The 13,354-nt window shown below is 42.2% G+C and overlaps 1 protein-coding gene across 10 annotated transcripts in view; it reads left to right on the forward strand.

Moving 5' to 3' along the window:
• The window catches only part of LOC139532514 (adhesion G-protein coupled receptor G7-like), a 73,199-nt gene that overhangs the window by 33,827 nt on the left and 26,018 nt on the right, over positions 1-13,354 (forward strand). For 6 of the 10 annotated variants that reach the window (XR_011666588.1, XM_071330214.1, XM_071330217.1 and 3 more), the window contains 10 exons: positions 19-152; positions 367-480; positions 1,168-1,337; positions 1,811-1,963; positions 3,488-3,600; positions 3,986-4,317; positions 5,852-5,933; positions 6,640-6,798; positions 7,079-7,238; positions 7,475-7,852. Coding sequence is in view for 5 of the 10 variants with exons in the window: in XM_071330214.1 (XP_071186315.1) it covers positions 19-152; positions 367-480; positions 1,168-1,337; positions 1,811-1,963; positions 3,488-3,600; positions 3,986-4,317; positions 5,852-5,933; positions 6,640-6,798; positions 7,079-7,238; positions 7,475-7,684 (1,627 nt within the window). In the remaining 5 variants the exon portion in view is untranslated. Of the gene's footprint in view, positions 1-18; positions 153-366; positions 481-1,167; positions 1,338-1,810; positions 1,964-3,487; positions 3,601-3,985; positions 4,318-5,851; positions 5,934-6,605; positions 6,799-7,078; positions 7,239-7,474; positions 7,853-13,354 lie in introns of those variants that run through there. The other 4 variants (XR_011666586.1, XR_011666587.1, XR_011666590.1 and 1 more) reach the window with 4 other exon arrangements.

Raw genomic sequence — 13,354 nt, forward strand, 5'->3', positions numbered from 1 at the left:
TCTGTGTTTCTCTCCCAGCCTCACAGAGACCCTGGAGAAGTTTTCCCTGGACCAGCACAATAATGTGTCCTTGGTGGTTCAGCCCAACCTGGTAGTCCAGTCTGTCCAAGTACCAAGTGACTCAGTAGGGATCCAGTTTACTGCTCTGACTGGTGGGTGGGACTGCTAGTGAACCTACATACTGGCATTTAAAGTGATGGTTTATATCTGTGTTGACAGACTGGGTAAAACTTCTCATTTTTCAAATGTTTCCTCTGTTGTAAGGTTTGGTATGGATTGTATCTGTTGTTCTACAGACAAATACAGAAGTAACACTATATATTGTTCTGCTTTAAATTGCTAAATCAAATGAATCTCCTTCTCCAGGAAGTTCTGGCAATTTTGTGGCAAACGGAATAAATCTGAACACAAATACCTCTGAACTGATAGCTGACAAAGGAGGTGCTACTGATGTCCAGATTGTCATAAAATTCCCACCAGGTGAGCCAATGTTGTTATGCATAGTGTATGAACTCAAGCTTCAATTTCCTTAAATTGATATCACAGAGAGAGCTTAGCTCTTTGTGGTCTCAGAAATCAGGTCAGCAGTGACTACATTTAGATTGTCCAATAAAGTTGAGTCACATGATATTTATGGTTGTTTGTAATTTAGTTTTGCCTTTTTAATCATTTATACATATTTTATTTTTAATTTAACTAGGCAAGTCAGTTAAGAACAAATTCTTATTTACAATGACTGCCTCGGAACAGTGGGTTAACTGCCTTGATCAGGGGCAGAACAACAGATTGTCAGCTCGGGGATTCGATCCACCAACCTTCTGGTTACTGGCCCAACGCTCTAACTACTAGGCTACCTGCCGCCCCGTGTTATTGTTTTTACCATCGAGGACCACTTTGGAAACAAACGTTTAATTAATACTTAATACAATTAATATCCTCTGGGTCCACATTGTACATTTTGGTGTATGTCTGTTACCCAAAATAAATTCACTTCAATATGTAAACTAATGAGAAGTAATTTGGCTTCCACGATAAGCCTACAAGGCAAGGTCCAGCTACTCATGTATATGAACAACAATCTCTCTCTCGCTTGCTCTCCCTCCCACTCGCTTTCTCTTCGCCCCTTTGCTCTCCCTCTCCCCTTTCTTTCAATTTTACTCCACTCAGTTTTGCATAGTAAAAACACAAACCACTCCATTGGTTTTGTACTATACCAAAACGACCGGTTCTTCAGATCCAGTGCTTTCAGTGCTTCTTCAGGGACCAGCAGAACGGTCATCTCTGCTAACCTGGGACAAGTGTCTGGGTTACATGTTGAGATGCTCTTCAAGCCCACAGTAAGATTTCTCTTGGAATCAATAAACACAAAGTGGTCCAAATTCTCTTGGAAACGTGTTAGATAATGAATAACTTCCCAAGTCACATGTGTCAAACTCATTCCACGGAGGGTCGAGTGGCTGTGGGTTTTTGTTTCTCCCATGTATGTGATTGATAATTAAGGTCACTGATTAGTAAGGAACTCCCCTCATCTGATTGTCTTAAATTAAAGGAAAAAACTAAAACCAGCAGACACTAGGCCCTGCATGGAATGAGTTTGACACTCCTGATCTAAGTTATCCATTGACACTTATGCGCAAGGAACAAGGAAGCATATGTTGTATTGAGTATATAATATCATCTATAATTGTAACTACTTCTTTCCCACATGTACTTAATGACCTGTTATGCTTCATAATTAACTTGCATACTGTGAATGCATGTGTTTTTCTGAAGGATTTACAGTGAGTTTGTTTCTGTTCTCACTTCTCAGGTTGTCCCCAACGCCTCCCTCTATGACTTTGCCTGCGTGTGGTGGAACTACACGTTGAAAGACTGGAGCACCTTTGGCTGCTCCAAAGTCAACCACTCAGCAGACGGCCTGCGATGTTTCTGTAATCACACTACTAATTTCGCTGTGCTGATGGTGAGTAGCTAGTTGCCCTAATCTCCCTTTTTACTGAAAACTGTTGTGCTGATTGATTAAATTCAGCAATTAAACTGGCCTTCTTTAGACTTGAGTATCTGGAGCATCAGCATTTGTGGCTTCGATTACAGGGTCAAAATGGCCTGAAACAAATAACTTTCTTCTGAAACTCGTCAGTCTATTCTTGTTCTAAGTAATGAAGGCTATTCCATGCGAGAAATTGCCAAGAAACTGATAATCTCGTACAACGCTGTGTACTACCCCTTCACAGAACAGCGCAAACTGGTTCTAACCAGAATAGAAAGAGGAGTGGGAGGCCCCTGTGCACAACTGAGCAAGAGGACAAGTACAATAGAGTGTCTAGTTTGAGAAACAGACGCCTCACAAGTCCTCAACTGGCAGCTTCATTAAATAGTACCCGCAAAACACAAGTCTCAATATCAACAGTGAAGAGGCGACCCCGGGATGCTGCAAAGAGAAGGCCATATCTCAGACTGGCCAATAAAAATAAAAGATTAAGATTGGCAAAAGAACACAATGGACAGAGATACAGCTTTTTCTTTGCAACTCTGCCTAGAAGGCCAACATCCTGGAGTCACTTATTCACTGTTGACATTGAGACTATCGTTATTGATATCTGATATTTTTGCAGCTCAAGACGAGACATAGGCCTATGTCATAGGCCTTTCGTCAACAAATATTTCTCAAATCCTTTCAGCCTAAATTTCTGCTAAACTTGGAGAGGATCGTCAGGCCTCCTAACTTCTTACAAAAAACATGCTTCTGATGAAGAGCTAGAAAAGTAAGTAAATAGCCATATTAGACTGAAAGAGACTAAGATATAAGCATAGCAGTGGGAAGTAGGGTGCTGAGGGTGCTGCACCCCCTGAAAAATCAGAAATACAAAATAATAATATTTTCACAAAAGTAGTGCATTGGGCCTTTACTAGTCCTGTATTAGCAGACTGATATAGCTGTTTGTAGCACAGGCAAAAAAATGTTTCAGCTAAAAAAAACTTGAAATTATCGTTCACAAATTGACAGCGATGATGCATTGGCCTATTTTGAAGTTAGGTACAGGGTAGGTTACACTGTCCCACAAATCCTTCTGTTGTCCTGCATTTTTGTATTTTAAATGTGGTCACCTTAAGTGGGAATGATTCAAGTGCAACGGTCAAGTGCGGCCTTTTCCCACGGTCTAAGGGCGCTTTCTGGTTGAATTTTATATTTGAATCATTTATTTCGTTTTTTTAAGGTTAACCACATTACAATGATTTTGAGATACAAAGACAATATTATAATATTTTATACAAATTAGTTGTATTATTATTTAGATCTTTAGCAGGATTTTGGAAATTATCCTGCGATCCCATTTTCATATCAGGGGTCGTGACCCCTATTTTGGGAACCGCTGACCTATGGTTTACCCCAGCATATCCAGACACATGATGGGCGAGGACTTTATGCATTATGACTGAGACAGAAACTTAGTGTTGAAATGTATTTTTTCTTTTCTTTCTACAGTCGTTCAGGAGGGATTTTAAATACGCTGAGGCGCTAAACTGGATCACCATATTGGGATGCTCCATGTCCATCATTGGGTTGAGTTTAACAATAACATTCCAGATCGCAACCAGGTAAGATCTTACAGGGTTCCAGAACCAATTCAAAATATACAATAACATTCCAGATCGTTACCCGGTAAGATCCTACAGGGTTCCAGAACCAATTCAAAATATACAATAACATTCCAGATCGCAACCAGGTAAGATCCTAGAGGGTTCCAGAACCAATTCAAAATATACAATAACATTCCAGATCGTTACCCGGTAAGATCCTAGAGGGTTCCAGAACCATTTAAAAATATTGGGTGCTTCTCAATAGTGTAAAGAAGCATTTTGTCTTATCCAACAGGACTTGATAGGTGAAACCATTATATGAAACCCTCTATTAATGAACCAACACATCCATAACTACATATATAACTTCCCTGACATATTGTTGTCTATCACCTATCCCCAGGAAATCACGCAAAACCAACCCAACGGTCCTCTTAGTGAGCGTCTGCGTGTGTCTCCTGATCTTCACCCTCCTCTTCATGTTGGGAGTGGACAACCCTCATAAACAGCTGGACAAACCTGAAATACAGGAGGACAACATTCTCCCCCCGTCCGACACATACACAGAGCGGGACAGAGGGCCCTGTACTGCAGTCGCAGTCCTGCTGCAGTACTTCCTGTTGGGGACGTTCACCTGGAACACGCTGTACGCCACACATGTCTTCCTGATGATCAGAAACAGCCTGGCCACCAGCCCGTCACAGTTCACAGCCTATACCGTGGCCATCGGATGGGGTAGGATATCATGTAGAAAAAATAAATTATTTTGTTTGAGGCTTTGGCTGGCATTATCCCTGGGCTCCTTGAACCAAAACTAATGCTAGGTGATATTTTCAGGCTCTAATAAGCCTGAACTATAACTTAAAAGCTACTTGTATATAAGTCTTTAGAGGATGTATGTGTAGTATATTACTCTGTACAGTGCATTCGGAAAGTATTCAGACCCCTTGACCTTTCAACATTTTGTTACGTTACAGCCTTATTCTAAAATGGATTAAATTGTCCTCAATCTACACACACTACCCCATAATGACAAAGCAAAAACAGTTTTTTCCATTTTTTTAAACATTTATTAAAAATAAAAAAGTGATCACATTTACACAGGTTGAAAATGTCAGTGAAGGCACTTGCCAGTTGGTCAGCACATGCTTGGAGTATACGTCCTGGTAATACATCTGTCACTGGGCAGCTCCTGGCTGGGCTTCCTTTTGTTCCGTAATAGTTTGCAAGCCCTGCCACATCCGACAAGTGTCGAAGCCGGTGTAGCAGGATTCAGTCTTAGCCCTGTATTTACTCTTTGCCTGTTTGATGGTTCGTCTGAGGTTATAGCGGGATTTCTTACGTCCTGGTTAGAGTCCCGCTCCTTGAAAGCGGCAGCTCTAGCCTTTAGCTCAGTGCGGATGTTGCCTGTAATCCATGGCTTCTGGTTGGGGTATGTACATACGGTCACTGTGGGGACAACGTCATCGTTGCACTTATTGATAAAGCTGGTGACTGATGTGGTATACTCCTCAATGCCATCGGGTGAGTCCCGTAACATATTCCAGTCTGTGCTAGCAAAACTTGGCATTCAGGCCAAATAGTTCAATCTTGGTTTCATTTTGGCAAACTCCAAGCGGGCTGTAATGTGCCTTTTACTGAAGAGTGACTTACGTCTGGCCACTCAACTATTAAGGCCTGATTGGTGGAGTGCTGCAGAGACCGTTGTCCTTCTAGAAGGTTCTCCCATCTCCAAAGAGGAACTCTGGAGCTCTGTCAGAGTGACCATTGGGTTCTTGGTCACCTCCCTGACCAAGGCCCTTCTCCACCGATTGCTCGATTTGGCCAGGAGGCCAGCTCTAGGAAGAGTCTTGGTGGCTCCGAACTTATTCTGTTTAAGAATGATGGAGGCCACTGTGTTCTTGGACATTTAATGCTGCAGCATTGTTTTTGTATCCTTCCCAAGAGCTGTGCCTCGACACAATCCTGTCTCGGAGTGCTACGGACAATTATTTCGACCTCATGGCTTGGTTTTTGCTAAGGTATAAGGTATTTCTGTATTTTGTTTTCAATAAATTTGCAACAATTTCTCAACCTGTTTTCGCTTTGTCATTATGGGGTACTGTGTGTAGAGTGATGAGGAAAACATTTATTTAATCAATTTCAGAATAAGGCTGTAACGTAAGAAAATGTGGAAAAAGTCAAGGGGTCTGAATACTTTTCAGAATACTCTATATATGGCTGCATGCAAATCTACCAGGAAATAACAACATCGTTCTCTGTCCTTTAGGACTGCCTGCGGTTGTGGTGGCCCTCACTTTAGGAATTAGTTACAGAGTGGATGATCCACTGGGTTACAGGCAGGAGGAATTGTGAGTCATTACTGTACTATACTACTACTGTACTGAATTGTACTATACTACTTCTCTATACTGTACTGAGAGTGACCCGGCTCAACATATTTACTAGTCTATGACCCACTGACACCTCCCCCGGTTAGAGAGGATTAAGGCAGTCCAAGAGTTAACACACAGGAACTTTATTCACACACAGGAGAAGATGCACATAGGGATGTACATGGGGATGATTTTTTGTAATCACGCATCCCATACACATGTGTTTACCCGCGCTCTGACACTGGAAACAACACAGTTCAGGCCCTGCTAATACTGACACACTTGAGAGAGCATGCAATGGACCTGACGAGCTAGCTAGGAGCATCTGACCATTCACAGGATGCACGGTCAGAGCATTGGCAGAGTGTAGGGTGCATGGGGACAGTGATTGGCTGAAGCCACGAGTTTGAGGTGATCTATCTCTCGTGAATTGTACTGTACTATCAATATAATTTATACTGTAAAAGCTTTTCCCTATCAATGATCGTATTACATGCTTTTAACGATGGTAAAGAGCAATTTTAAAAGTTGTAAAAAACTAAAAGATTTATCCATTGTGTTGAAAGGTTTCTTGTTTACTTATGCCACCCACCACGTTTACTGTATACCACGTTATTCAAATCACTGCCTGTTTTGTTTGTCCCACAGTCCCACTCTCAAACTCATTCATTTGACCTCTCAGTTGCTGGCTTGCTGCCCTCGATCCAAAGGGGAACTTTGACTTCAAGCTGCCAATGTTTTGGGGGTTCCTGATACCTGTGGCGTTCATGCTTATGTTCAACACAGTGATGTTGATATATTTTGCAGTTACAACATGCAAGACCAACCCACATTTAACCAGGTAACGTTAACTAGGGCATTTTGGGGACACAAAGTAGAACGTTGTAGTCATAAAGATCAGTCTTGATTTTAAATGCCTACTGACGAGCTTAATTGTTAATTGTCTTTCAATGAAAAGCTTGTTATAAATAAAATGTATTATTTTATTATTAATTCAGTCATTAGTAAGCAAATCATCAAATTGAATTAGCACCACGCTCTAACCCACTCACCCACTGGAAGTCAAATATTCTTCTACCACAGCATTACAGCATTCTAAGTATGTTGGTTATGTTTCCCAGTACAAGACACACATCGATGAAGAAGAAGTTCCTCAGTAGCTTTTCTCTGGCTGTGGTGCTCGGTCTCTCCTGGATACTGGGCTATCTGTTGCTCATTACACAGAACCAGACCATGTACACCATACTCAACATCTCCTTCTGTGTACTCACCACCACTCAGGTAGTAAATGTATGCACTCACTACTGTAAGTCACTCTGGATAAGAGCGTCTGCTAAATTACTCAAATGTAAACTGTAAATACATATTGTACCACATAATCCAGACATGATTGATTTGAAAATTAGACACCTACTAAACATAAATAAATCGAGCTGGTCTTTATGGAAACGCTATCTTTTGTTTGTCCTTGTGTGTTCCTGAAAATACTTGATAACGTTTTTGTTTTCGCTCCACAGGGCTTGCAGATTTTCATTCTGTTCACAGCAAGAACAGCAATTGTCAAGAAAAAGATGTCAAGTGCTTTGAATTCTGTCTCTAGCGCTGGGATCCCTCTTCACACTAGGAAGTTTAGTCTATGGCGAGGAAAGCACAGTGATAAAGTAGAATCATACACACAGCAGGACACTGTGTCATTTCCAACTTGTTCCTCACATACATCTAACTGATGGGCTGGGCTGCAAGTTCAAACCTAGTTTGTAATACTTCTCCTCTTGTACTATAATATACAATATACTGCACAAAATGTTGTATCCACGTAGAGTATATTTACTGTGACGACTAGTCCCTCAGAAGTTGTCCAATGATTTTTTTTGAATAAAAGTGTTCAATAATTATGTGATTGTCTTTTAAGCTAATGTTTGTTTTAGTTTTCTTATAGTGAGAAAAAACACTATTTTACACAATATCTCAGAAAATAGCTTAAGACAGTGTAGCCCAGGGGTGTCAAACAAATGTTCCCCTCAGGCCACATTTGGTCATTACCGAGGTTAGATGGGACGCACTTAAAATTGATTAAGAAGCTTCTGCTCCATCGGCCTGTACAGCACAGGCAGCAAGCTGCAGCTGCCAGTTACATCTGTGGTAGAGGACTACAGGGCAACAAAAGCATGTCAGCCTATGATGCTGCGGGACAGCAAGGATGAGAGGGTTCGCCAGGCAGAGATCGAGGTCAGAACCGGTTGCAAGTGGGCAACTAGCGCAACGCTCACGGAGGCGGGTCTGGGATGCACATCCAGGTCAAGCTGGAAGAAAGCAGATCCAAAGTAGTGCTGTGGTGCAGATGGAGGTCTGAAAGGCTGAGGAAGAAAATAGGCATGTCAGAGTTGTGGCCATGAAAAAACACGGCAGCTGGACATGCTGTGGGAGCGTGAGAGAGAGGGCACTCACCTGGAACATGGAAGGGCAGCGGATTAAGTTTCTGCTTTGCTCTGTGTACAATGTTTTTCCCACACCAATTTACCTTCACACGTGGGGGTTGGCAAACAGCCCAGACAGCTGTACACTATGTGGACGACCAGCCACTCTGAAGCACATGCTCTCTTCCTGCCACGCAGGTCTGACCAATGGAAAATTCAGGTGGCAGCATGACCAAATACTGACTCAGCTAGCCGCGGGACTGGAGCAAGCAAGAAGAAAGCTGAAACATCTCACCCAGGGCTTCTGTTTCATCCACTTCCTTAGGTCAGGAGAGAGCACAGCAAAGTGAACAAGGAGCAAAGGAATCTTGATTACAAAATAGTACCAAAAAAATCTAAACTTGAATAAGTAGGTGTGTCTCAACTTTTGACTGGTACTGTATACCAGTCAAAAGTTTAGACACACCTACTGGTGTAGGCCGTCATTGTAAATAATAATTTGTTGTTAAATAGCTTGCCTAGTTTATATAAAGGTTAAATATATATAACATTTATGACCATGGTTTGTTTTCATTTGCCCTATTTAGCATAGCTCTGTTCTGCCCTGCCCTGCCCCCCTGTGGAGCTCAAAAGTTACTGTTTCTTACTGTTAACTCCAATTTGTGATTTTGTGAATGCAATATACTATTTGTATAGCAGTGTGTATTATGTTACTTCTTTGTAATATTGTTTTATTGCCATATCCTTATATTGTATTCTAATGAATAATTCCTCTTTATTCTGTACTTTCAGAAACCACAAACAGTATTTGTCAATATCAGAACTGGTACTGGAGCTGGACATCTTTGGAGCTGAAGATTGAGGCCAGCTTTTGTATCCTAGTGTCTCCTTAACAGTTTTACTGGATGAAAACACAGAAAGAAAACGCATAGGCCAATATGTAATAGTTGTCTATTTTATTGCAGTAATGGTGCTGGTTTGTTGAACAACAACAACTTGTTTTACTAGAGGGAAAAAAACAGAATATGCATAACCCATATTTTATAATTCATGCAGTGACTGAACAACAACTGCATTTCCACCCCCACCTCTAAAGGCAAAGTATCATGGCAGGTCACCTGCCAGCTCAGTCAGTCACTAATTGCTTCAGTTGTGCCAAATAGTGCTTGAGCATATGATACTCCCCAAAGCATGGTGAAATACATAGAGGTGTATCACAAGCTTAACACGTATTTTGTCAACTTCCTCTGCTTACTTCTCCTGGTGCCAGACAGGCAGTTGCAGTGCCTCCGTGTGTGACTACCTTGAGCAGCAGTTTGAGGGACTTTGCAGGGAAAATGAAGTGTAGTGAGGCGTAGGGGATTGTCCCCAGCAGTTCTCTCATGAGATTCTCTGTACTTTTGGTAGGTAATTACTTTACCTATGAGGCAGTGGGTAGGTGTGAGATATTGTCACTTTAATTGCATAATGGAACTGTATGTGATTTGTATGTGAACTGTACATCCAATTACAAAAAATACCTTGTTCAGTAATCATCGCAAGTGTTAGTTGGCGGTGAACTATGTGGCCATTGAGGGCAGCAGTGTCGAACAAATGGAAAAATATATTTTTATACCACTTGGTCGTTTTCCGAGTGCATTCCACAAAGCTGTTTATCATATCCACCTTATCCACTGCCCCCATTTTGAGGTTATAGTCAAGCACACAGTCTGGTTTGATTTTTCTCTTTCCCGTCAGGTGGTCCACCTTTCCTGTGGCCGACATGGTTGCTGTATGGACAGTGGAGAGGACACGTCTCGTTTGTCATGCAACTTTACTGCCAGCTGTTGACCGTTCTCCTTGAACTCCCCCTCCCCTCTCAGCATCTTCCTGCATCCGAATTCCGGTATCCCCTTCCTGTTCGACCTGACTGTGCCACAGCCCCTGTGCTGTTGGAGAGCAGATGCTGGAAGAGTGTGGAACTGCTGTACCAATTGTCCACATGCAAAGTATGTCCCTTGCTGAGATGAGGAGCCAGCATGGTCATCACCACGGACCCGGACACCCCAAGCCCCTCGTAATGTTGGATGTCAGTGGTGGACGTCACGTCACACATGACAAAGAACTTGACCCCTAACCTGTGCCTTTTGGAGGGAATATATTGACGGAACGCCAGCCTACCTTCCCATAATAACAGGGACTCATCAATGCATAGGCTCTTGTATGGCACAAAGACCTGACCAAATGCTGATGTCAGGCTGGTTAGAACATTTCTTATTTCGTATAATGGGGAATTTAGGATGGCAGTAGCATTGTTGACGAAATGCAGGCATCGAAGCAGAACTAGGAAGCGGTCTTGGGAAAATAGGGTGACAAAGAAGGGAGTTGCAAACATAGGATCTGTGCTCCAGTATTCTCTTAGGGAGTTCTTCTTTACTATCCCCATGAGAAGAACTGTCACCAGGAAGGTATACATTTCACTAATTGTGGTTGTCTCCCATTTAGTGAGTTTCCCCCTCACTCCTGGCTCTCTCTTCTCCTGTAGCTCCAAGGCATAGCGATTAGTCTCCTCTACTATGTCTCCCACCAGCTCCTCTGTCAGAAACAACCTGAAGCACTCTGCCTCAGATGGAAATGGCAAGAGGCGTTGCACTCCAGACTGGGACTCATCAAAGCAAACAGCAGGGCCAGGAGGGGTGAAATGGCTGGTGGTCTTCCAGCTACCACAGAACTCCTGTACTTCATCCACTGCCGGTCTGCCTCCATCACCACCAGCATCTTCAAAGGGACCTGGGACTTTGTCAGTGGACAAGGGCTCCTCAGATTCAGGGTTCTCAATGGCTACAAGGTTGGGGGGCATCTCCTCACTGTCACTGTCACTGTCAGAATCTGATTCCTGACTTTCATACTCATTGTCAGAATTGTTACAAATGCGGAAATTCTGGAGATTTTTGAGTTGTCTCCTTTTGAAAGACATTGCTAATGCTACAACACTGAATGGCTCAGAGTGAGAGTGGGAGTGAGAGGTTACGTGATTGACTGCCTGCACGTGCCACTTGTATCAATAAATCACTATCAGAAAATGTTTTGTGTGGTAATTATTTATATATTTACTGTTTTATTCACATGTTTTCAGGCACTGGTGACAAATCATGCATTCCGATTCTTGCATAGATTGTAATGGGCAAATGTGATGTGTGTAAAATACTTTTTGAAGGTTGTACTGATTATATAATTAGCTAAGCTAAATCCAGCTATGTGTGGAGCCATGTTTGTTGACATACAATAAATTCTAGGTTTCACGTAATTGTCTGTTGGACCAAAGATGTTATAACAAAATGAGGTGAGTAAAGATTCACTCATTTTTTTGAGAACTTCCGGAAGTGAATGGTGGGATGTGAACGATGGTAGACGACACACCCCCTTCAACGTGCATACCATATATAAACAGACCAAACTCATCATGTCTTCTCTTATTATCTTTGGTTTCTGTGAGAGAAAAAAAGCATGGCGGCGCACAAACTACCCATCGTTGGATTACTTTCGATTTCTAGAAAGTGTTTTACTCAATTATTTCGATCAATGGTGAGCTCACACGTGATGTGATTAATTATAAATAGTAATTGCTATTAGCTCATTCATATTGTAGTTTCTGTCAGCCGCGAGATATAAAAATATGACCGCTTTTGTTATGTCAATCTTTCCTCAGCGCTAGGACAAATGTAGCCTACATTTTTCCGGTTTGGATGATTGCGTTATGCTGTAGATACTTCTGTGAATGTCTGAACATTGCATCCAAAAATAAACTGCTCACATTCTGGACATAACTTTGTAACGATGTGTGTGTGCAAAATGTTTCTGAAAAAAGTGTGGCCAGCTCAAATGTTGATTGTTGCGTCATTTGAAACTGGCTGTTCTAAATAAGCGTTCTAATCACACCGGTTTGATCGTATGATCTAATGATCGGTTTGATCGCATGCTACAGGGACCATTGTAGAATGATCACACAGGTGTGTTGGTACATATTAATTTGTGGAATTTCTTTCCTTCTTAATGCATTTGAGCCAATCAATTGTATTGTGACATGGTAGGGGTGGTTTACAGAATATAGCTCTACGTGGTAAAAGACCAAGTTCATATTATGGCAAGAACAGCTCAAATAAGCAAAGAGAAACGACAGTCGATCATTACTTTAAGACATGAAGGTCAGTCAATCTGGAAAATTTAAAGAACTTTGAAAGTTAATTCAAGTGCAGTCGCAAAAACCAACAAGCGCTATGATGAAATTGACTTTCATGAGGACCGCCACAGGAAAGGAAGACCCAGAATTGCTGCTGCAGAGGATAAGTTCATTAGAGTTACCAGCCTCAGAAATTGCAGCCCAAATAAATGCTTCACAGAGTTCAAGTAACAGACACATCTCAACATCAACTGTTCAGAGGAAACTGCATGAATCAGGCCTTCATGGTCGAATTGCTGCAAAGAAACCACTACCAAAGGACACCAATAAGAAGAGACTTGATTGGGCCAAGAAACACAAGCAATGGACATTAGACAGGTGGAAATTTGATATTTTTGGTTCCAACCGCCGTGTCTTTGTGAGACGCAGAGTAGGTGAATGGATGATCTCCGCATGTGTAGTTCCCACCGTGAAGAATGGAGGAGGAGGTGTGATGGTGCTTGGGTGCATTGCTGGTGACATTATCTGAGAAATCAAGGGACACTTAGCCAGCATGGCTACCACAGCATTCTGCAGCGGTACGCCATCCCATCTGATTTGCTCTTAGTGGGACTATCATTTGTTTTTCAACAGGACAATGACACAACACAACTCCAGGCTGTGTAAGGGCTATTTGACCAAGGAGAGTGATGGAGTGCTGCATCAGATGACCTGGCCTCCACAATCACCCGACCTCAAATCAGTGGAGATGGTTTGGGGTGATTTGGACCGCAGAGTGAAGGAAAAGCAGCCAACAAGTGCTGAGCGTATGTGGGATGTCG

The sequence above is a fragment of the Salvelinus alpinus genome, chromosome 10 (assembly GCF_045679555.1).
Source record: "Salvelinus alpinus chromosome 10, SLU_Salpinus.1, whole genome shotgun sequence".
In the NCBI taxonomy this organism is placed as follows: Eukaryota; Metazoa; Chordata; class Actinopteri; order Salmoniformes; family Salmonidae; genus Salvelinus; species Salvelinus alpinus.